General features: G+C 39.4%; 1 protein-coding gene across 6 annotated transcripts in view; it reads left to right on the forward strand.

Annotated features, from left to right (window-relative positions):
- TMEM87A (transmembrane protein 87A) overlaps positions 1–24,649 on the forward strand; it is a 63,797-nt gene that overhangs the window by 21,336 nt on the left and 17,812 nt on the right. For 3 of the 6 annotated variants that reach the window (XM_055278880.2, XM_055278876.2, XM_055278881.2), the window contains 7 exons: positions 8,526–8,643; positions 12,833–12,894; positions 14,918–15,101; positions 16,118–16,217; positions 19,180–19,273; positions 21,564–21,632; positions 24,003–24,111. In XM_055278880.2, the coding sequence (XP_055134855.1) occupies positions 8,526–8,643; positions 12,833–12,894; positions 14,918–15,101; positions 16,118–16,217; positions 19,180–19,273; positions 21,564–21,632; positions 24,003–24,111 (736 nt within the window). Of the gene's footprint in view, positions 1–8,525; positions 8,644–12,832; positions 12,895–14,917; positions 15,102–16,117; positions 16,218–19,179; positions 19,274–20,601; positions 20,674–21,563; positions 21,633–24,002; positions 24,112–24,649 lie in introns of all 6 variants that reach the window. The other 3 variants (XM_063639576.1, XM_063639578.1, XM_063639577.1) reach the window with 1 other exon arrangement.

Here is a 24,649-nt window from a genome sequence, read left to right on the forward strand (position 1 = left end):
GATGAAGAAACTAAAGGAAACCAGGAGAACGTAGAGATAAAAATGATAAGAAGAATGAAGACGAGCCTGAGAGACCTATGGGACACCCTCAAGTGTATCAACATCCACATAATAGGAATTCATCAGAAGGAGAAGAGAGGGAGAAAGGTATGGAAAGAATATTTGAAGGAATAATGCCCTGAAACTTCCCAAATTTGATGAAAGTATGAATTTCAGGAAGATTGAGAGGCTCACAAATCTCAAACTACAAGCAGAAATGAAAAAGTAAAATGTTGTATGTCCATAAAATGGAATATCATTCATCTATAAAAATGAATGGGAGCTGTATTCCAAGATGGCTGAATAGGAATAGCTCCGTCTACAGCTCCCAGCGTGATCAACGCAGAAGATGGGTGAGTTCTGCATTTCCAACTGAGGTACCTGGTTCATCTCACTGGGACTGGTTGGACAGTGGGTGCAGCCCATGGAGGGCAAGCCGAAGCAGCGAGGGGCATCGCCTCACCCAGGAAGCGCAAGGGGTTGGGGGATTTCCCTTTCCTAGCCAAGGGAAGCCGTGACAGACTGTACTGGGAAAATTGGGACACTCCCACATTAATACTGTGCTTTTCCAACAGTCTTAGCAAACGGCACACCAGGAGATTATATCCCGCACCTGGCTCAGTGAGTCCCATGCCCACAGAGCCTTGCTCACTGCTAGTGCAGCAGTCCCAAATCGAACTGTGAGGTGGCAGCCAGGCTGGGGAAGGGGCATCGCCATTGCTGAGGCTTGAGTAGGTAAACAAAGCGGCCAGGAAGTTCGAATTGGGTGGAGCCCACCACAGCTCAATGAGGCCGGCCTGCCTCTGTAGATTCCACCTCTGGGGGCAGGGCATAGCTGAACAAAAGGCAGCGGAAACTTCTGAGGACTTAAACGTCACTGTCTGACAGCTCTGAAGAGAGCAGTGGTTCTCCCAGCACAGTGTTTGAGCTGAGAATGGACAGACTGCCTCCTCAAGTGGGTCCCTGACCCCTGTGTAGCCTAACTGGGAGACACCTCCCAGTAGGGGCCAATTGACACTTCATACAGCCGGGTGTCCCTCTGAGACAAAGCTTCCAGAGGAAGGATCAGGCAACAATATTTGCTGTTCTGCAGCCTCCTCTGGTGATACCCAGGCAAACGGTGTGGAGTGGACCTCCAGCAAACTCCAACAGACCTGTAGCTGAGGGACCTGACTCTTGGAAGAAAAACTTAACAAACAGAAAGGAATAGCATCAACATCAATAAAAAGGACATCCACACCAAAACCCCATCTGTAGGTCGCCAACATCAAAGACCAAAGGTGGATAAAACCACAAAGATGGGGAGAAACCAGAGCAGAAAAGCTGAAAATTCTAAAATCCAGAGCTCCTCTTCTCCTCCAAAGGATTGCAGCTCCTCACAAGCAACGGAACAAAGCTGGACAGAGAATGAATTTGATGAGTTGACAGAAGTAGGCTTCAGAAGGTTGGTAATAACAAACCTCTCCAAGCTAAAGTAGGATGTTTGAACCCATCACAAGGAAGCTAAAAACCTTGAAAAAAGATTAGATGAATGGCTAACTAGAATAAACAGTGTAGAGAAGACCTTAAATGACCTGATGGAGCTGAAAACCATGGCAGGAGAACTACATGATGCATGCACAAACTTCAGTAGCTGATCCGATCAAGTGGAAGAAAGGGTATCAGTGATTGAAAATCAAATGAATGAAATGAAGCGAGAAGTTTAGAGAAAAAAAGAGTAAAAAGAAATGAACAAGGCCTCCAAGAAATATGGGACTGTGTGAAAAGACCAAATCTACATCTGATTGGTGTGCCTGAAAGTGACGGGGAGAATGGAACCAAGCTGGAAAACACTCTTCAGGATATTATCTAGGAGAACTTCCCCCACCTAGCAAGGCAGGCCAACATTCAAATTCAGGAAATACAGAGAACACCACAAAGATACTCCTCGAGAAGAGCAACCCCAAGACACATAATTGTCAGATTCACCAAGGTGGAAATGAAGGAAAAAAATGTTAAGGGCAGCCAGAGAGAAAGGTCAGGTTACCCACAAAGGGAAGGCCATCAGACTAACAGAGAATCTGTTAGTGGGGGCCAATATTCAACATTCTTAAATAATTTTCAATCCAGAATTTCATATCCAGCCAAACTAAGCTTCATAAGCAAAGGAGAAATAAAATCCTTTACAGACAAGCAAATGCTGAGAGATTTTGTCACCACCAGGCCTGCCCTACAAGAGCTCCTGAAGGAAGCACTGAACGTGGAAAGGAACAACCAGTACCAGCCACTGCAAAAACATGCCAAATTGTAAAGACCATCGATGCTAGGAAGAAACTGCATGAACTAATGGGCAAAATAACCCGTTAGTATCATAATGACAGGATCAAATTCACACATAACAATATTAACCTTAAATGTAGACGGGCTAAATGCCCCAATTAAAAGACACAGACTGGCAAATTGGATAAAGAGTCAAGACCCATCAGTGTGCTGTATTCAGGAGACCCATCTCATGTGCAGAGACAAACATAGGTTCAAAATAAAGGGATGGAGGAAGATCTACCAAGCAAATAGAAAGCAAAAAAAAAAAAAAAAAAAAAAAAAAAGCAGGGGTTGCAATCCTAGTCTCTGATAAAACAGACTTTAAACCAACAAAGATCAAAAGAGACCAGGCCATTACATGATGGTAAAGGGGTCAATTCTACAAGAAGAGCTAACTATCCTAAATATATATGCACCCAATACAGGAGCACCCAGATTCATAAAGCAAGTCCTTAGAGACCTACAAAGAGACTTAGACTCACACACAATAATAATGGGAAACTTTAACACCCCACTGTCAATATTAGATCAACGAGACAGAAGGTTAACAAGGATATCCAGGACTTGAACTCAGCTCTGCACCAAGCAGACCTAATAGACATCTACAGAACTCTCCACCCCAAATCAACAGAATGTACATTCTTCTCAGCACCACATCACACTTATTCCAAAATTGACCACATAGTTGGAAGTAAAGCACTCATCAACAAATGTAAAAGAACAGAAGTCATAACAGTCTCTCAGACAATGGTGCAATCAAATTAGAACTGAGGATGAAGAAACTCACTCAAAACCGCACTACTACGTGGAAACTGAACAAGCTGCTCCTGAATGACTGCTGGATAAATAACGAAATGAAGGCAGAAATAAAGATGTTCTTTGAAACCAATGAGAACAAAGACACAACATACCAGAATCTCTGGGACACATTCAAAGCAGTGTGTAGAGGGAAATTTATAGCACTAAATGCCCACAAGAGAAAGCAGGAAAGATCTAAATTCGACACCCTAACATCACAATTAAAAGAACTAGAGAAGCAAGAGCAAACAAATTCAAAAGCTACTAGAAGACAAGAAATAACTAAGATGAGAGCAGAACTGATGGACATAGAGACAAAAAACCCTTCAAAAGAATCAATGAATCCAGGAGCTGGTTTTTTGAAAAGATAACCAAATAGACCTCTAGCAAGACTAATAAAGAAGAAAACACAGAAGAATCAAATAGATGCAATAAAAATGATAAAGGGGATGTCACTACCGATCCCACAGAAATACAAACTACCATCAGAGAATACTATAAACATCACACAAATAAACTAGAAAATCTAGAAGAAATGGATAAATTCCTGGACACATAAACCCTCCCAAGACTAAACCAGGATGAAGTTGAATATCTGAATAGATCAATAACAGGTTCTGAAATTGAGGCAATAATTAATAGCCTACTAACTAAAATAAGTCCAGGACGAGACGGATTCACAGCCGAATTCTGCCAGAGGTACAAAGAGGAGCTGGTACCAATCCTTCCGAAACTATTCCAATCAATAGAAAAAGAGGGAATCCTCCCTAACTCATTTTATGAGACCAGCATCATCCTGATACCAAAGCCTGGCAGAGACACAACAAAAAAAGAGAATTTTAGACCAATATCCCTGATGAACATCGATGCGAAAATCCTCAACAAAATACTTGGAAACTGAATCCAGCAGCACATCAAAAAGCATGTCCACCAAGATCAAGTTGGCTTCATCCCTGGGATGCAAGGGTGGTTCAACATACGCAAATCAATAAACGTAATCCATCACATAAACAGAACCAAAGACAAAACCACATGATTATCTCAATAGATGTGGAAAAGGCCTTTGACAAAATTCAACAGCCCTTCATGCTAAAAACTCTCAATAAACTAAGTATTGATGGAACGTATGTCAAAATAATAAGAGCTATTTATGACAAACCCACAGCCACCATCATACTGAATGGGCAAAAACTGGAAGCATTCCCTTTGAAAACTGGCACAAGACAGGGATGTCCTCTCTCACTACTCCTATTCAACATAGTGTTGGAAGTTCTGGCCAGGGCAATCAGGCAAGAGAAAGAAATAAAGTGTATTCAGTTAGGAAAAGAGGAAGTCAAATTGTCCCTGTTTGCAGATGACATGATTGTATATTTAGAAAACCCCATCGTCTCAGCCCCACAATCTCCTTAAGCTGATAAGCAACTTTAGCCAAGTCTCAGGATACAAAATCAATGTGCAAAAATCACAAGCATTCCTATACACCAATAACAAACAGCCAAATCATGAGTGAAGTCCCATTCACAATTGCTACAAAGAGAATAAAATACCTAGGAATCCAATTTACAAGGGATGTGAAGAACCTCTTCAAGGAGAACTACAAACCACTGCTCAAAGAAATAAAAGAGGACACAAACAAATAGAAGAACATTCCATGCCCATGGATAGGAAGAATCAATATTGTGAAAATGGCCATACTGCCCAAGGTAATTTATAGATTCAATGCCATCCCCCTCAAGCTACCAATGACTTTCTTCACAGAATTGGAAAAAATACTTTAAAGTTCATATGGATCAAAAAAGAGTCCGCATTGCCAAGACAATCCTAAGCAAAGAGAACAAAGTTGGAGGCATCACGCTACCTGACTTCAAACTATACTACAAGGCTACAGTAACCAAAACAGCATGGTACTGGTACCAAAACAGATGTATAGACCAATGGAACAGAACGGAGGCCTCAGAAGTAACACCACACATTTACAACCATCTGATCTTTGACAAACCTGACAAAAACAAGAAATGGGGAAAGGATTCCCTATTTAATAAATGGTCCTGGGAAAACTGGCTAGCCATATGTAGAAAGCTGAACCTGGATCTCTTCCTTACACCTTACACAAAAATTAATTCAAGATGGATTAAAGACTTAAATGTTAGACCTAAAACCATAAAAACCCTAGAAGAAAACCTAGGCAATACCATTCAGGACATAGGCGTAGGCAAGGACTTCACGACTAAAACACCAAAAGCAGTGGCAACAAAAGCCAAAATAGATAAATCGGATCTAATTAAAGAGCTTCTGCACAACAAAAGAAACTGCCATCAGAGTGAACAGGCAACCTGCAGAATAGAAGAAAATGTTTACAATTCACCCATCTAACAAAGGGCTAATACCCAGAATCTACGAAGAACTTAAACAAATTTATGAGAAAAAATCAACCCCATCAAAAAGTGGACAAAGGATATGAACAGACACTTTTCAGAAGAAGACATTTATGCAGCCAACAGACATATGAAAAAATGCTCATCATCACTGGTCATCAGAGAAATGCAAATCAAAACCACAGTGAGATACCACCTCACGCCAGTTAGAATGGTGATCATTAAAAAGTCAGGAAACAACAGGTGCTGGAGAGGATGTGGAGAAATAGGAACACTTTTACACTGTTGGTGGGGGTCTAAACTAGTTCAGCCTTTGTGGAAGACAGTGTGGCGATTCCTCAAGGATCTAGGACTAGAAATACCAGTTGACCCAGCCATCCCATTACTGGGTATATACCCAAATGATTATAAATGATGCTAGTATAAAGATACATGCACACATATGTTTATTGCAGCACTATTTGCAATAGCAAAGACTTGGAACCAACCCAAACGTCCATCAATGATAGACTGGATTAAGAAAATGTGGCACATATACACCATGGAATACTATGCAGCCATAAAAAAGGATGAGCTCATGTCGTTTGTAGGGACATGGATGAAGCTGGAAAGCATCATTCTGGGCAAACTATCGCAAGGACAGAAAACCAAACACCGCATGTTCTCACTCATAGGTGGGAATTGAACAATGAGAACACTTGGACACAGGGCAGGGAACATCACACAATGGGGCCTGTCATCGGGTTGGGGGCTGGGGGAGGGATAGCATTAGGAGAAATACCTAATGTAAATGACCAGTTAATGGGTGCAACAAACCTGCACGTTGTGCACATGTACCCTAGAACTTAAAGTATATAAAAAAAAAACTTTGGTCTCAGTACTTAGAAAACAGTTAACCATGATCAATAAAATAAATAATTTGCCAATTCCTTCAACTCAAAAAGTAAAAGATGAATGAAGCACTGATACATACAGCAATATAGATGAACCCTGAAAACATTATGTTAAGTGAGAGAAGCTAGACACATTTATATGAAATGACCATAATAGATGACTCCATGGACACAGGAAGTAAATAAGTAGTTGCAAGTGGTGAGAGGAGGAAGAAATGGGGAGCTACTGCTTTATGAGTACAGGGTCTCCTTTTCAGTTGATGAAAATGTTTTGGAACTAGATAGAGGTGATATTTGCACATCATTGTGCTTGTACCACATACCATTGATTTATACGCATTAAAATTGTGAATTTTATGTTATGTAAAATTTACCTTAGTTTAAAAAGGAGTTAATAATAATACCTATCTGATAGGGCTGCTGTGAGGATTTAAAAATGTAGTAAATGGGCCGGGGCGCGGTGGCTCACACCTTAATCCTAGCACTTAGGGAGGCCAAGGTAGGTGGATCACCTGAGGTCAGGAGTTTGAGACCAGGCTGGCCAACATGGCAAAACCCCATCTCTACCAAAAATACAAAAAAAAAAAAAAAATTAGCTGGGTGTGGTGTCATGCGCCTATGATCCCAGCTACTTGGGAGGCTGAGGCAGGAGAATTGCTTGAATCCGGGAGGTGGAGGTCACAGTGAGCCAAGATCGCACTGTACTTCAGCCTGGGCGATGGAGCGAAACTCTGCCTCAAAAAAAAAAAAATAATAATAATAATAAATGTCATATGCTTAACAGTGTTATCTGGCATATAAATGTTATTTTTACAGCGTCAGAATCTCTGCATTCCAGAGTTAAATATAAACTTTCTTAAATCCTGCAATATGAGAGTTGATCAGTTTATTTTGGAATTTGTAAGAGGTGGTTTTAAGACATATATGATTAATAGAGCAGGTTATTACACCAGCATTTTATAGGTTGATGAGTAAGTAAGTTCAGGAAAGGTTCTGTAATTATGGCTAATCAGACATGTATTACCCATAACTTTGAAGCTGTAAAGTTTTCTCACAAATTGGCCATGAGTCTCATCAGAGACCATTAGGCAGAGATAAATCAATGTATGATTAGGAAGGCATTTATATTCTTAAGTTTTACTAAGATAACCTAGTAAATGGATAGCTGGAGAATTGTTCAGTCTGCTTTGTTTGACGTGGATTTTTATCATGGAATATAATTTTTGAACTAAGCCTTTTCTTGGTTGTAGGATATTTTAACCATTTGAGGAGAACTGTGGCTCCACAGGAAAATGCATAAACATACAAAATCAGCTATTCATTTTGGGGGGTTCACAGATCATGGAAGCTTACCCAGAGATCTCTGGATAGACGTTTCTCCTTTTAAGACCAGATGGTAGTAAATTCCAAGCAGGAAGAAACCACTTATTTTCTGTGTTCATCTTTATCTTTGTATCTTAGTCTTTGGTTTGTGAAAACTCTAGTCTATGTGGAAAGCAAGAGTCACTACCCCTCAAAGTCAAGGACTTGGAGACTGTTAATTTGTCTTCCTTGACTTTAAGGGGTAGTAACTCTTGCTTACCACATAGACTAGCTCAAGGTTAATTTTTTGATATAAATGTGAGACCGTGTCAGCAGAAATTCTGATATTCTTGGGAAGCATGTTGAACAAAGGGATTAGATTCAGGAATTGGTGATTAGAATTCATTTTACTGATACCATCATTAATTTTTTTTAAGGTGATTTAAATAATGGTTTAAATAATTATTTAAATTCCTTTGTAATGTCTGCATAAAACACAAACTAGTATCCTAGTACGGCTTAGTTAAACAGATTAAATTTAGTGATTTTAGTTGGGGGTTTCCTCATTAAAAAAATACGTTAAATGTGATTTTTGTGTACAAGACATGTGGTATCTTGCCTTTTAGTAATTCATAATCTAGCCTACTTTATGCGTTAGGCTTGTTTGGTTTGTTGTGCCTATTGTTTCAATGAATGAAAGAGAAGGACTTTACCATATTTCTGGGCACATTCTGGAACAAAATTTGCATATTGTATTTATTAATTTGTACTCTTAATTCTTAAGATTTACAGATATGATGCCCTTTTCCCTTTCTAGGCAATGCATGAACCATTGCAAACTTGGCAAGACGCACCATACATTTTTATTGTACATATTGGCATTTCATCCTCAAAGGAATCATCAAAAGAAAATTCACTGAGTAATCTTTTTACCAGTAAGTTCAGTTTTTTTTTTTTAGTGGTTATTATCTGGTTATGTCATTCATGTACTTTACATATGCTTTTTTATTAGGTATTACAGGTATCAGGTTTCTATTTCCTTCATTTGACACTCCCAATTTTAAAATTTTTAGTTAGTAACATGTTTTCAGTATTCTGAACTAGAATTGTCAAAATTTGGTCACCAAGCCAGAGATAAGGAAATTTTAAATTAATTAACATTGGTCGGGCACGGTGGCTCATGCCTGTAATCCCAGCACTTTGGGAGGCCGAGGCAGGCAGATCACATGAGGTTGGGAGTTTAAGACCAGCCTGACCAACATGGAGAAACCCCGTCTCTACTAAAAATACAAAATTAGCTCTGTGGTGGCACATGCCTGTAATCCCAGCTACTCGGGAGGCTGAGGCAGGAGAATCGCTTGAACCTGGGAGATGGAGGTCGTGGTGAGCTGAGATCGTGCCATTCTACTCCAGCCTGGGCAACAAGAACGAAACTCTGTCTCAAAAAAAAAAAAAATTAATTAACATTGGTAGTTTTTAATGTCTCAAGAATTTAAGTGTTCTCCTTTCCAAGGTTGCTGCCTAGTTCATAGAGTCATCATCTTTTACCTGGAATTTGCAAGAACTTCCTAACTGGTTTTATTCCTGTGGTTTCCCCCTTTGTTTCTTCTTTGTATTTTTGCAATTTCCTTTCCTCCCCTGCTTTCTTTTTCTTTTTTTTTTAATTGTTATTTTTTTTGAGACGGAGTCTCACTCTGTCGCCCAGGCTAGAGTGCAGTGGCGCAATCTCGGCTCACTGCAAGCTCTGCCTCCTGGGTTCACGCCATTCTCCTGCCTCAGCCTCTGAAGTAGCTGGGACTACAGGCGCCCACCACCACACCCAGCTAATTTTTGTGTATGTTTTAGTGGAGACGGCGTTTCACCGTGTTAGCCAGGATGGTCTCGATCTCCTGACCTCGTGATCCGCCTGCCTTGGCCTCCCAAAAGGCTGGGATTACAGGGGTGAGCCGCCGTGCCCGGCCCTTTCTTACCCTGCTTTCTTAAGCAGAATATGGAATAGAAACAATGATGGCAGCCACTGTTACTTCCCTCCTGACTTTACTGGCTGTATTGGTATATTTCACCATTAAGTACTATGTTTACTGTAGAACTTTTGAAATATTCTTTATTTGGTTAAAGATGTTCCTTTCTATTCGTAGTTTGATGAGAATAGTTTCCTTGTTTTAAAAAAATGTTAAGAATGAATACTTAGCTTTATCAAATAGTTTAATTGTACTGATTTAAATGATCATATGGGCTTTCTCATTTAATAAGTTAATGTCATACATTAAATTAACTGATCTTCTAACATTAAATCATTGTTGAACTTCTGGGATACCACTACTTGGTTTTGACACACATGCATATTCTCTCTGTGTCTCTCTCTCTGTCTCTTTCTCTTCCTCCCTCCCTCCCCCTCTCCCTCTCTCTCTGCCCCTCTCCCCCTCACTCATACATGTGTATCCTCCTGTCTCTTTAGGCCCATGACTTTCTAATGGATTATAGTCTCAAGGCACAGTACCAGTGTTCATTTTCAACCTTCTTTCTTTGAAAAGGTTGGAAGAGAAGCTGTATTCCACCCTACTTCAGCTTCTTCATGCATCCAGCCTGGCTCTGGTCCCTCTTCTTTTTCTTTGAAACCTACTAGCTTCAATGATCCCATGTACTACCATAGTACATTGGTAGTGTACTTCCAGCTACCATAGATCCCATAGGGACAGCACTTCCAACTACCATAGCCTGCTTTTGGCCCAAGAGCCCAACATGATCATGGAGTCGGCCTCATGCACTGTTCTGAATTTCTGTTTTGATTCTTGGAAATGTCTGTCTTGTTTTTGAGCTTATATCCTTTTTTTTGAGATAGAGTCTCACTCTGTCACCCAGGCTGGAGTGCAGTGGTGTGATCTTGGCTCACTGCAATCTCTGCCTCCTGGGTTCAAGGAATTCTGCTGCCTCAGCCTCCCAAGTAGCTGGGATTACAGGCCTGCACCATCACACCTAGCTAATTTTTGTATTTTTAGTAGATTGTATTTTTACAACCTACTAAATTATTATTTACCTGCTAAATTATTAAATCTACTAGATTTTTATTTAGTAGATTGTATTTTTAGTTTCACCATGTTGGCCAGGCTGGTCTTGAACTGCTGACTTCAAGTAATCTGCCCGCCTTGGCCTCGCAATGTGCTGGGATTACAGGTGTGAACCACCGCACCTGGCCTTGTTTTTTCATTTTAAAAATATCCATCTTTTTTTGGAATGGAGAAGGTACATTGTCGCTAATACAGTTTTATCATTTTTCTTCCCTTCATCGAAACCTTTAATGGCTCCCCATTGCCTATAAAATGTCTACATTTTGCAGCAAGGTTTATAAAACTCTTTATAGCTTGTCCCAGTTTACCTTTTGCTACCTTATGTCAAAACACTACTACTATATGGTATTATGTGCAGTCTTAGACTATATTTGTTCTTTAAATATACCACACATTTTCACAGCTGTTTTGTTCATGTTATTTCCTCTACCTAGAAGGCTTTTTACTTTGTCCTGGAAAATACATACTTATCCTTCTAGTCTGGCTGAGAGGGATAGTTCTCTATGTAGCCTTTCAACTCCCTCTCCCCGGCAAGGTGGTTACCCATTTGATGGCAGAAAACATCTTACTCATGTTTCTATCTGCTCTGTTTTCCATAGGCCTGTCAAATAATAAGTGCTTAGTAAATGTATATTTTAGCATAGAGCAGGGGCTAGCAGATTTTTTTCTTAAAGAGTCAGGTAGTAAACATTTTCTCTATTATAACTACCCAACTCTGCGACGGTGGTGCAGAGGCAGCTGTAGACAATATGTAAATGAGTGGATGTGGCTGTGTTCCAATAAAACTTTATTAACAGAAAAAGCTGGTGGCCAGATTTGGCCCATGTGCTATATTTTGCTGACCAAGGCATAGAGTAAGCAAAGAATATGATCCAAGTATTTACTAATTATTTTGTTAACTCTTTTATTGAATTAGGAAGGTATAGATTTAATAATAGTTCTGCTCTGAAATTTTTATAATTGCTCTTATGGAATGCTTTTTTTCATGTAAGTATTGGATGTAGTTTACTTTAAATAATGGTATATCAGAAGCTATTAGGGAATTTTTGTTGAATGAACAGTTATTAGTCTGTCTCTAGAGGTGATCACCACTCAAGTCAGATTTTTATTTATTAATTATACCTAGAATTTATCCAAATTATTTTATCAATACAATAGTAAAATAGTCCATCTTGAAATAGTTTTTTAAATTACAGATAATCTTAAAATTAGTCAATGTTTGCTTTACTAAGGCAAATATGTCTTTCAGATTTATGTTATTACTGTTACTTTTTCTGTCTGATTAAACACTTTGTTATTAACAAATTCTTTGAAAAATGTTAACTAGCAGGTTTTGGGGAAGTTCAATTCTATGTTTATTGGATGCAGCTTTGCTTCGAAGCATCTGAACTTTTGAGTTATTTTTATTTTGGAGTGAGCATCTAGGGTACCTGATTGTGAAACTAGATTTCAATCTTGTATCAGGGATGGTATATTTTTTTGTGTGAGTTAATTTAAATTTTTAAGTTTTTTTTCCAATGCCTTCATTCTGAAAATGAATGTAGCAATAAAAGAAAATTGGAGTCCATGAAAAAATAGTAAAGCAATAGGAAAATACAGGTGAGGAAAGATAGAAAACAAAGAAGATGGCAATATGTAAAAAGGAAGTCCTGTAAGGCATATTTTACTGATGTGTTGTAAGGAAAAGTACATATGAAGTATGTTTAGAATTTAGAGTATGTGTAGGGTTGTTCCAGATGGGCAGCCAGAGAAGGCTATGTGGAGGAAATATTCAATCTAGTCTTTTTAAAGATGTGAGTATGGAAACAAAAGAGCCTTCCCACTTCAGACTATGGTGGAGGCATGGAAACCTGTGCAGGACACAGCATGAACTATGAGAACACTTAATGACTTTCCGAGTGCTGTACAAATATAATTTAATATTGACCAGGATTGAAGTGCCTAAAAGTAAATGACCCAATGAAATTCTTACTAATTTCTTTAAACAAATATTAGGCAATATTTTTGTTTAATTTCTGCATCCTGTAAATTAATTCTGAGGACTCTGTTTTGGCAGTGACTGTTGAAGTGAAGGGTCCCTATGAATACCTCACACTTGAAGACTATCCCTTAATGATTGTAAGTGACTTTATTTAACCTCGGTATTGGATGATTTTGGGTTCAAAGATTGTCCCATGTTTTGTGGCAGTATTCTTTTTAATGAATTGTTCCTATGCAGTTCAGAAAATGTTGCTTGTAGTCCTGGATTTATTTCTTATTAGACTGGGACTTTGAGAGAGTCAGTATACCCTTGTGTGCCTCATTTTCTTATCCATATAATGAAGGGGTCAGTGACCTGTGGAAATACCTCAAAGATCATCTCACGTTCTCTCTAGGATCCATAGTGGGGCACTTTTTACTACAACTCTATCATTTCTGATCCCACTTACATTAACTAAATGAGGCTGGGTGCACTGGCTCATGCCTGTAATCCCAACATTTTGGGAAGCTGAGGCGCGCAGATCACTTGAGGTCAGGTCAGGAGTTTGAGACCAGCCTGGCCAACATGGTGAAACCCCATCTCTACTAAAAATACAAAAATTAGCTGGGCGTGGTGGCAGGCGCCTGTAGTCCCAGCTACTCGGGAGGCTAAAGCAGAATTGCTTGAACCCAGGAGACAAAGGCTGCTGTGAGCCGAGATTGTGCCACTGCACTCCAGCCTGGGCGACAGAGTGAAACTGTCTCAACGACAAAATGATGAAGCTCCCTTCTCTTCATTTTGTGTGTGTATATGTGTATGTGTGCACATACATGTATGTGTGCATACATCTGTGTCTCAGAATATCCTTAATATATTTTCAATTTTCTTTGTTCACGATTATTCTCTTCTTCCTTTCCCTTTAATAGTTTTCCTATTTTGTTGTGTTTCCTTGCCTCTAGATGTATCCTAATCATCATGCCATTTTTCTTCTTCAGTGTTGTCTTCATCTATATAATTTTAGATCGTGAGCTGAATTAGCTCCTTCTTTAAAAAAAAAAAAGAAAGTCTCACTCTGTCTCCCAGGCTGGAGTGCAGTGGCATGATAGTGGATAATGGCTCACTGCAGCCTTAAACTCCAGGCTGAAGCTACCCTCCACCTCAGCCTCCCGAGCAGCTAGGACAACAGGCATGTGCCACTATGCCTGGCTAATTTTTATTTTATTTTATTATTTTTTATCTTGAAACGTAGTCTCACTCTGTCACCCAGACTGGAGTGGAATAGCACGATCTCAGCTCACTGCAACTTCCAGCTCCCGGGTTCAAGTGATTCTCCTGCCTCAGCCTCCTGAGTAGCTGGGACTACAGGTGCGCGCCACCATGCCCAGCTAATTTTTGTATTTTTAGTAGAGACGGGGTTTCACCATGTTTTGGCCAGGCTGGTCTTGAATTCCTGACCTCAAGTAATCTGCCCACCACTGCCTCCCAAATTGCTAGTATTACAGGTGTGAGCCACCATGCCTGGCCTAATTTTTATTTTTTGTAGGTACAGAGTCTTGCTATGTGGCTTAGACTGGCCTTGAACTCATGACCTCAAGCAATCCTCCTGCCTCAGCTTCCCAAAGCACTATTACAGGTGTGAATTACCACACCTGACCAGAAAAAGCTCTTTTACTATAGGAGAGCAGGCTGAGTGCTCTCTATATATACCATATATGTGTGTGTGTGTATAATAGAGAGCACCTTATATATGGTATACATATGTGATACATACGTATACACACACACACACACACACATATACATATGAGAGCACTCGCTCTTGAGGACAAGTTCATATGTAGTCTTCCTCTGCTCAAGACAAGATAATGCTTTCGTATTAGTTAGTGTTAAGCTCCAAAGGAAGAATTATTTCTTAACTAAAAGGTAGAATATATTTTTGTAACTTGTTAAGACTATATATTGATTCAGGACAGGTGCTGTGGCTTATGCCTGTAATCCCAACACTTTGGGAGGCTGAGATGGGAGGATTGCTTGAGCCCAGAAGTTCAAGACCATCCTAGGCAACATAGCAAAACCCCATCTCTTAAAAAAAAAAAAAAAAAGTATATACTGATTCTAAATCTACAGACTTGGCTCTTGGCCCTAATTCTCCTTTTTATCTTTTACCCAATTTGATAACAGTTTTTCATGGTGATGTGTATTGTATATGTCCTATTTGGTGTTCTGTGGCTGGCATGGTCTGCCTGCTACTGGAGAGATCTCCTGAGAATTCAGTTTTGGATTGGTGCTGTCATCTTCCTGGGAATGCTTGAGAAAGCTGTCTTCTATGCAGAATTTCAGAATATCCGATACAAAGGAGAATCTGGTAAGTAACCAGAAAATCTTTGCCAGTTCGAGTGGTTGGAAGGTGAGATGTATGAAAATATTCCTAAGGTCAGCAGTCACTACGTAGGCTTAACTTTTCAATTACTTAATTATTACAATATCTTAAGCAGAATCACTATGATTCTGACTTTTGTTTTTAATCTTATGAGTTCATTGATGTAAGAGTAATTTTACTGAAATATGCTCACAAAAGTCACAACAGTAGTGGCCATTTTGGGAATGATTATTAACATCATCAAATCTCAATTTCTGTTGATTTCTAAGGCACCATTATACATCTAAGAAGGAAAGTAAACCTGTCAATTTAATTGTAAAATGTCACTGATTGTAAGACACACCTTGATTTAAAAAACCTCAAAATGTGGTGGGAAAGTGCATCTAATTGATAAAATATAGTCATATCAAGAAAATAGGAGAGTGCTTATGGTTTAGTAAGGTGAATTGGTAATGACAGAAGTTGTTTTATACTGTAGTTTTTTGTGATTGCCTCAGTTTTTTCTTGTCAGACCATTTAATTTAGTCATAATTATTATTCTGAGATAAACTGATAAGATTTTCCCTGGTCTTTGAAAGGTCTTGAAAATAGTAGATCTGAAAATGAGTTAAACTATACATGCCAACAAGTGTGTACATGACTGTGTTGTTTGCTTTTCTATGTGTAGCTGTATTTCACAGTTTTTAAAAAGGGGGGAAATTGTCTTGATGCTACAAACTGTCTATATAGGGTGAGGTATTCTGTTAAAGTTCTAGTGAATTTGGGGGCAGGTGGGGGAGGGAGCTGAGTTGAGCGCACCCAGATTGCCATACATAGACATGAGTAAGATTGTGAGTGGAATCAGCTTGTATACTGTAAAAACTGCGGAAGAGCTATTCTGTTTTAGCAGGACTAATACCAATGCTTATTCTGAAGAGTGTAGAAAGCAGCAGTCTAGTATTGGCATCTTGCCTGTTGCCAAACCTAGATTATGGTGCCATTTCTCCCCTTCTTTTTCATAGTCCAAGGTGCTTTGATCCTTGCAGAGCTGCTTTCAGCAGTGAAACGCTCACTGGCTCGAACCCTGGTCATCATAGTCAGTCTGGGATATGGCATCGTCAAGTAAGTATTAACTTCCTGTATGGAAGAGCAAATTAAAATGCTGATTAAATTAAAACAGTATTGCATGTTCCCGATGTAGTAGTTCTGAAATAGTTGATAAAAGAAATAATTCTGAAACAAGAAAGGTATCTGAAATTTTGTAGCATTGTAAATGCTGGGAAAATGTGTTTCATTTTCCATACTTCCAAGTATATTCCATACTTCCAAATATATTCCATACTTCCAAATCCAAATATATTCCATACTTCCAAAATATTTTTTGCAAATTAGATTTTTTATGGGAAACGCATTCTTGCTGTAACTCTGAAAATATTTGTCTATCCAAAAAATTTTATTTTTATTGAGTGTCTTCTATAGGCATTCTTCGAGGCATTGTTCTAGGCCCTGGGGATATAGCAAGTAAACAGAAGATTTTGAGCTTACATTTGTGGAGGGAGGGGACAAAGACAAAATTTAAGTGAGTAAAATATTTTAATATGTCAGTGGAAAGTGCAGTGGAGCAGGTAATGTAGGAGCTAGAGCTTGCAGTTGTATATAGGGTGATCAAGGAGGGCTTCACTTAATGACATGTAAGCAGAGACTTCAAGGAGGTGAGGGAGCTATATGTATACCCAAGGGAAGAGATGCTGAATTGAGATCAGATTCTATATATATTTTGAAGGTGGAACCAGTAGAATTTGCTGATGGATCAGATGTGTGATATGAAAGAGAAGAGGAATTAAGGATGATGCCAACTGTTTTGATCTGATCAAATGGCAGGATGGAACTGAAGATTTACTGAGTTCAGGAAGACCTTAGGTGAAATAAGCATGGAGCAGGGGCAAGACTGGAGTTGAATTAAATAACTAAATAGGGGAAACAAAGGGGAGAGGTTGGGGCAGAGATAAAAGTTTGGGAGTCATGAAGATAAAGATATTTTTTAAAGTCATGAGGGCCAGGCGCAGTGGCTCACGCCATAATCCTCACACTTTGGGAGGCCAAGGTGGGCAGATTGCCTGAGGTCAGGAGTTGAAGACCAGCCTGGACAACACAGTGAAACCCTGTGTCTACTAAAATACAAAAAATTAGCCAGGTGTGGTGGCATGCACCTGTAGTCCCAGCTACTTGGGAGGCTGAGGCAAGAGAATCGCTTGAACCCTGGAGGCGGAGATTGCAGTGAGCCAAGATCATGCCACTGCACTCTAGCCTGGGTAACAGAACGAGACTCCATCTCCAAAGTTAAATAAATAAATAAATGAAGTCATGAGACTGGATTTGGTCACCAAGGAAGTGAGTATATATAGAGAAGAGGTCCAAGGGCTGGGCCCTTGAATATTTAATATTATTTAGAAGTCTGTAAGATGAAGTAGTTAGCAGAAGAAATTGAGGAGAGACCAGTGAGGTGGGTAGAAAACTGAAGAATGTGTTTCAAGGAAGAAGTGATTGTGTCAAGAGATCCTGATTGGTCAAGTGAGAATTGGCCATTGAGTTTACCTATATGGAGGGTCATAGTGATAGTTTTGGTGAAGTGATATGGACAAAAGCCTAATTGGGGAGAGTTCCAGAGAGAATAGGAGGAGAGGAATTAGAATAATTGTATAGACAATTATTGAAAGGAATTTTGCTTTAAGTGCGATTAAGTAATGCTATAGCATCCCTTTATAGTGCTTTAAGTAGGATTAAGGTTAGTTGTTTTAAGTTTGTTTATTCAATTAAAGGCATTTTGCTTTAAATGGGATTAGAAATATGGGGAATTTTAGTTCTTAAAATTTATTTATTTAACAATTATTTGAGTGCCTCCTATATGCCAGAAAGTATTCTAGGTTTCCAAGATGAATGGGGAGAAAATTCCCTGCTCATATGGAGTTTTCCCCAATGTATAACAAAAAATATAAGAACAAATATTGGTAAGGAGTATGCAGACATGATTTAAGGCAGCGCATCTTAAACTACACTACACTAAGGAATCACCTAAGGATTTTGTTAACATGTGGATTCTGGTTGTGTAGGATTTTGAATCTCAAGGATCTAAGACTTTTTCTCCTTCAAACAGAAGTTGCTCAGAAGACTTTTCATATATTAGGTTTAGAGCTTGCAAAATACTATGTAATGAACCGTAATAGGATATTTGATTATATTAAGGAATCGTTAGAATTTTTAGATTTGATGGTGGTATTTTGGTGATGGTTTTTAAAAGTTTCTTTTGTGGGCCGGGCACAGTGGCTCATGCCTGTAATCTCAGCCCTTGGGGAGGCCAATGCAGAAGAATCGCTTGAGCATAGGAGTTCTGGACCAGCCTAGGCAACATAGTGAGACCTTGTCTATACAAAACATCAAAAAAAAAAAAAATTAGCCTAGTGTAGTGGGACGTGCCTGTAGTCCTCAGCTGCTCAGGAGGCTGAGGTGGGAGGGTCGCTTGAGCCCAGGAGTTCACGGCTCCAGTGAGCTGTGACTGGGCCACTGCACTTCAGCGTGGGCGATAGAGTGAGACCCTGTTTCTTTAGGGGAAAAAAAGAAAGGACCTTTTGTAGCTATTGAAATACCAAAGAAAAATAAAGTCCTCATTTATTAAAAACACATACTGAAATATATCAAAGATACACTGTCTAGGATTTGCATCAAGAGAATATGAAAGGGTGGAAAGGGGATGGGATATGCATGGGACAGAACTGACCATAGGTTGGTGGTTATTGGGCCTCGGTGAGGGGTTTATAAGGGTGCGTTATACTACTTGTGAATATGTTTCAAAACTCTCTGAGGAAACTTTTTTTTTAAATGTGGTAACCAGACGCGAGATCTTAAGTTGTAGTATTCCCTATCTTAAGACCATAAGGTCTTAGTTTTTTTCTCTTAGGTGAATTAAGTGTATATTATTTATTGCTTTAAATTGTTGGCCTATATTAATTAACACAAGTTCCTATTACTTAGCTTGTTTCGGGATTTGTCCCATATGTACTCAAATATCTCCTTGCTTCCTCTTTAGGCCACGCCTTGGAGTCACTCTTCATAAGGTTGTAGTAGCAGGAGCCCTCTATCTTTTGTTCTCTGGCATGGAAGGGGTCCTCAGAGTTACTGGGGTTAGTACTGCTTAATCTCATTTTCTGTGGTCAGTTCAATTACATTGTTTACATCTTGACAGTGTGAATCGGAAATGTCTGTGGGCTTCTTTCTGTTTGCTTTAAGTCACTTTTGGGCTCTGATTTTCAAAATATATGTATAGTTCATGTTTTCTTTTTAATCTATTAGAGCTTTGTAAATTTAGTGTGTGCCCGGAATGAATGCTTTTCCACCTGTCTCCAAATTGCTAATTGTTTTAGTTCCTCCTCCCAAGCAGTAGACTTGCATTTTTTTTCTTTTTCTTAATCGATGGAATCCAGACTGAAATCCAGACTGAAATTCTTGTGTAAATGGCAGACTTTGGAGTCATACACTTACTAGTTAATCTAATCTAACTAGCTGTTGTTTCTTAATCAACATTTCCTTTTCAAAAACTTCCTTAAAATGCAGCTAATGAGGCCGGGCGGGCGTGTAATCACGCCTGTAATCCCAGCACTTTGGGAGGCCGAGGCGGGCAGATCATGAGACAGGAGATCAAGACCATCCTAGCTAACAAGGTGAAACCCTGTCTGTACTAAAAAAAAAAAAAATACAAAAAATTAGCTGGGCGTGGTGGCAGGCCCCTGTAGTCCCAGCTACTTGGGAGGCTGAGGCAGGAGAATGGTGTGAACCCGGGAGGCGGAGCTTGCAGTGAGCCGAGATCATGCCACTGCACTCCAGCCTGGGTGACAGAGCAAGACTCCGTCTCAAAAAAAAAAAAAAAAAAAGAAAAAGAAAAAAAAATGCAGCTAATGAAGTTTCACACCATTTTCGAGAATTGTATAATTATTCGCTTTGCCAGGGAAGGAAACCAAAGCATCTAAGTGATAAAGAAATTTATGGCTGGGAGCAGTGGTGGGCGCCTGTAGTCCTGGCTACTTGGGAGGCTGAGGTGGAAGGACTGATTGAGTTCAGGCTGCAGTGAGCCATGATCATGCCATTGCACTCCAGCAACAGAGTGATACCTCTTCCTTAAAAAAGAGAAGAAAAGAAATTTATGTTACCACTGGATTAATACGAAGAAGTAGGGTTCTCCAGGCCATTTCAATTAATTTTCTTACTTTTTTAAAAAAAGTCAGACTCCACAGCAACCTATTAGATTCAATATCGTAAAAACTATAAACTTGGCTTTGCCCACAAGAAAACTGGGCTCAATATGTTTTGCAATAAATTGCCTCTTAAATCAAACACTTTGTGGATGCACATTTGCTTTTCAAATCACACTGTCCTCTGTATGTAATTCTCTTAGACTTTTAGCAACTTTAACCCTCTGTCAATTTTCATTTTCTTTCTTCTGCTGTTGCTATAGTATTTTTCTTATCCCTTGACTCTGATAGTAAACCTGGCCCTCTCAGCAATTGACGCCTGTGTTATTTTATGGATATCCTTTCAATAATGCCTGTTGATTGGGTAATTAGGGTTATGTAAAAAACATACTCTATATAAACTCCTGGAAACATGCAGCGTAGTTTTTCAGACAGATAATTGCCTTAGATTTTATTTTGGGGTGAGCTCTTATTTGTAAAATATTACAATTTTGGAAATTAATAATTCTTTGTATATGATGCATTAATTTTTTTTAAATATGAGAAAAGTCTTTTCAGACTTGTAGCCAAAATTGCAATAATAGGAAATGATAGATTAAGGATGGGGCTTATAAACATTAGAACTTTTTTGGAATATGGTCACTCGTTAACGTGGATCTTTATATATGAAAAACTCGTAGTTAGCAGTATGTTTCGAGATTGTAAATGTCAATTTATGTGAAATGCTTATAGCTGTATATTCTATGTGATGGTTTATAAGAAGGGAAGAATGATTAGGTGTCAAATGTTCTTTTTATTTCCTTTCAGTTCAGTGCAAAAACATTCCAGTGATTGGCCGGGCGCGGTGGCTCACGCTTGTAATCCCAGCACTTTGGGAGGCCGAGGCGGGCGGATCACGAGGTCAGGAGATCGAGACCACGGTGAAACCCCGTCTCTACTAAAAATACAAAAAATTAGCCGGGCGTGGTGGCGGGCGCCTGTAGTCCCAGCTACTCGGAGAGGCTGAGGCAGGAGAATGGCGTGAACCTGGGAGGCGGAGCTTGCAGTGAGCCGAGACTGCGCCACTGAACTCCAGCCTGGGCGACAGAGCTAGACTCCGTCTCAAAAAAAAAAAAAAAAAAAAAAAACATTCCAGTGATTACGTAAATGCAGAATCATGTGGTGGTTTCTTCTCTGTGCCTCTCTAGATATCTGTTTTTCACCACTTCTTTTTCTTTGTCTGCAGGCCCAGACTGATCTTGCTTCCTTGGCCTTTATCCCCTTGGCTTTCCTAGACACTGCCTTGTGCTGGTGGATATCCTTCTCATTGGCTTGTTTGATGACGGTCCATTTTCTCCCCTTGGAGATGGGTTTCCATTGATCTTTCTGCAAAGAGTTTTTATCAGTTTTCTTGATTACTTCTTAGCATGGGGAATAGTGCATGCTAAGTCTTAACAACCTGAGGGTTCAGGTAAGCAGTTTTTTTGTTTTTATTTTTTTAATTTTTAAAAATCAAATTGGAAATTGGTGACTGTGGACCGAGCTCAAGATAAAATCTTTTGGCTTTTTTCTTTTAAATGAGCATTTCATCTTGATTTTGCACTTGTTGTTTGTGTACCTAATCATTTAGTGTTAGAATCACTGGCTGCTCTGGTCCTGCTCTGTCTTTTAGCCTCTAACAATTCTTAAATGCTTTGAAACTTATGAAAAGATTTTGATCCTTAAAATTTGATTTCAGGAACTATGGAAGGTGCTTTGACTTTTCTGAAACTCTGTGTAGGTTCAGCAGGTTTTAATCCTTACGGAGTGAGTGTTTTCTTGCCTCATTTAAAAGCTGGCTTGGAATTGTTTGAAGATTTCCACCCTTCAGAATAAATAATTGATTCATTTACAGGCAGAGTCAACCAGCAGATAACAAACAAGCTTCTATTTGAGCAATCTTTTTCTCCTACTCTTTAAAATTAAATTTATATATTAGGGGCTTGGCCTGATGGCTAAAGGATTCAAGTTTTTGGACTTTATCTTATATTGAATTTGCTTTGGTTTTTATATATTTGGTCCTATTAGCAGTTTTCATTATTACTGACCTGATAGATTGTGACTGTTGAAAAACTGTGAATGTAAACAAAATTGTTTTGTGAATTTGAGTGGGTTGCTGTATAAGAGTTTTCAGTTAAAGTGTCCTCAGTCTAAATAGCCAAAGCTTTTCTAGATTGGTATCTTTCCCAAGTGTTTTGTGAACCTCTACAAGCATTGCGAGAAGAGGGAGGTGGGAATGGATTGTACAGTAAGATAACCCAATGACTAGGTAACAGCTAAGGCTCTGTAAGGGCAGAGCAAGTGCCAAATCTCTTATTTTTGTATCTCCTTCTCATTCTGAAAATTGAGCCAGGTGCAGTGGCTCATGCCTGTAATCCCAGCACTTTGGGAGGCTGAGATGGGCAGATTGCTTTAAGCTCTGGAGTTTGAGACCAGCCTGGGCAACATGGCAAAGCCCTATCTCTACAAAAAATACAAAAATTTGTCGGGCGTGGTGGCTTATGCCTGTAGTCCCAGCTGCTCGGGAGGCAGAAGCAGAATTGCTTGAGCCCTAGAAGCGGAGGTTGCAGTGAGCCGAGATCGCACCACTGCACTCCAGCCTGAGTGACAGAGACCCTGTCTCAAAAAGAAAAGAAAATTGAACGTGAGAGCAGATACCATTTTTAGTAGTCACCAATTCCCCTCCTGTTTTTCTCTAGCAACTTCTACTTGAGAATAATGTTCTGAAAATGGAGAGTCATTACTTTTGGAAGCAAACCGTATGAGCTTCTCAACCAATTGTAAGGTCCTCTTAATTCAGGATAGTGCAGGCAACTGATGGCAGGTTCCTTAAGATGGCATGAGGGGACTGAGTGTAGATCTCTGGGAGATTATAGGCACGAGCATAATTATGACTCTTAACTAGATTTGCTGGACAGATGAGAACAGAGCTACCCACCTTAAAGGGAGAGAGAAGATGATGTTAACTCTTTGTCCCTTGCCAGTTACTCATGTTCACTTTATCTTCTACCATTTCTCTTTCTATTTATTTTCTGTCTTTTTTTGTTTCTCTAGAAAGCCTCTTCCTTTCTCTTTTTTATATTTTTTTCTCTTGTGATTTTGTACATTCTTACTTTATCCTGGTTCTGTCTTCTCTTTAATATCTCATTGAAAATGATGACTTTCGGCCAGGTATGGTGGCTCGTGCCTGTAATGCCAGCGCTTTGGGAGGCCAAGGCAGGAGGATCAGTTGAGGCCAGGAGTTTAAGACCAGCCTGAGCAACATAGCGAGACCTTATCTCTACAAAAAAATTAAAAAATTAGCCAGGCATGGTGGCATATGCCTGTAGTCCCAGCTGCTTGGGAGGCTGAGGTGGGAGGATCACTTGAGCCTCAGTGGTCAAGGCTGCAGTGAGCTGTGATTGTGCCACTGCACTGTAGCCTGGGCTAGACCTTGCCTCACACAAAAAAGGAAAAGGAAATAAAATGATGACTTTCTTATTAATCTTGAGGTGTTTGTGAGATTTAGTGAGAATAAGACAGCTATAAGGCCTCTGAGAGATCCATACGTTTATTAGCATGACCCCAGATCCTCAAAGAAACCTGAAAATTAATTGGCTAGCTTACTGTTTTTTCCTGAATGTTGAATTCCTTGACCTGCAAACACATATTTATTAGCCTGACTCAAACAATGAAGCTATTAAAACTTCGGAGGAACATTGTAAAACTCTCTTTGTATCGGCATTTCACCAACACGCTTATTTTGGCAGTGGCAGGTAAGTCTGGGACTTTCTTCTTGGAGTTCAAATGTGATCTGTTTAGAATGGAGATTCTTAACCTGAAAGGCCATGGGTGGGCATAGAAAGTTTTGTATATTTCACTTGGAAAAGGGTTCTTAGCTCTTGTCAAATTCTCAGAAGGATCTATGGTTTTTAAAAAGTTGAGAACCATTTATTTTATGTACAGTAGCTGGAAATCAACCTCATATTTCAGCTCTTTATTTATCCCTCTTCTATTTGCATTCTTTCTTGAGGCATTCTTTTTCTTGAGGTTAGTTAGCTTAAGTGCCAGAGAGTGCTCCTTTTAGAAGACATTACCACATGTTTGTTTAGTTTTATTAAATAGTTGTAGCATTTTAGATTAGAGTACATTGCTATTATAGTGCTTTTACATATGTCAGCAAGCATATGTAAAAATTGACATTAGGTGGACTGTAACCAAAGTAGGCTAATTTGCCTACCTCCTGACCCTTGTACCAGGAATAGTGAGGTCTGATTTATGATTGGAACTAGCTCTTCTGTTTGTGTTACAGTC

This window comes from Symphalangus syndactylus, chromosome 5 (assembly GCF_028878055.3).
Source record: "Symphalangus syndactylus isolate Jambi chromosome 5, NHGRI_mSymSyn1-v2.1_pri, whole genome shotgun sequence".
In the NCBI taxonomy this organism is placed as follows: Eukaryota; Metazoa; Chordata; class Mammalia; order Primates; family Hylobatidae; genus Symphalangus; species Symphalangus syndactylus.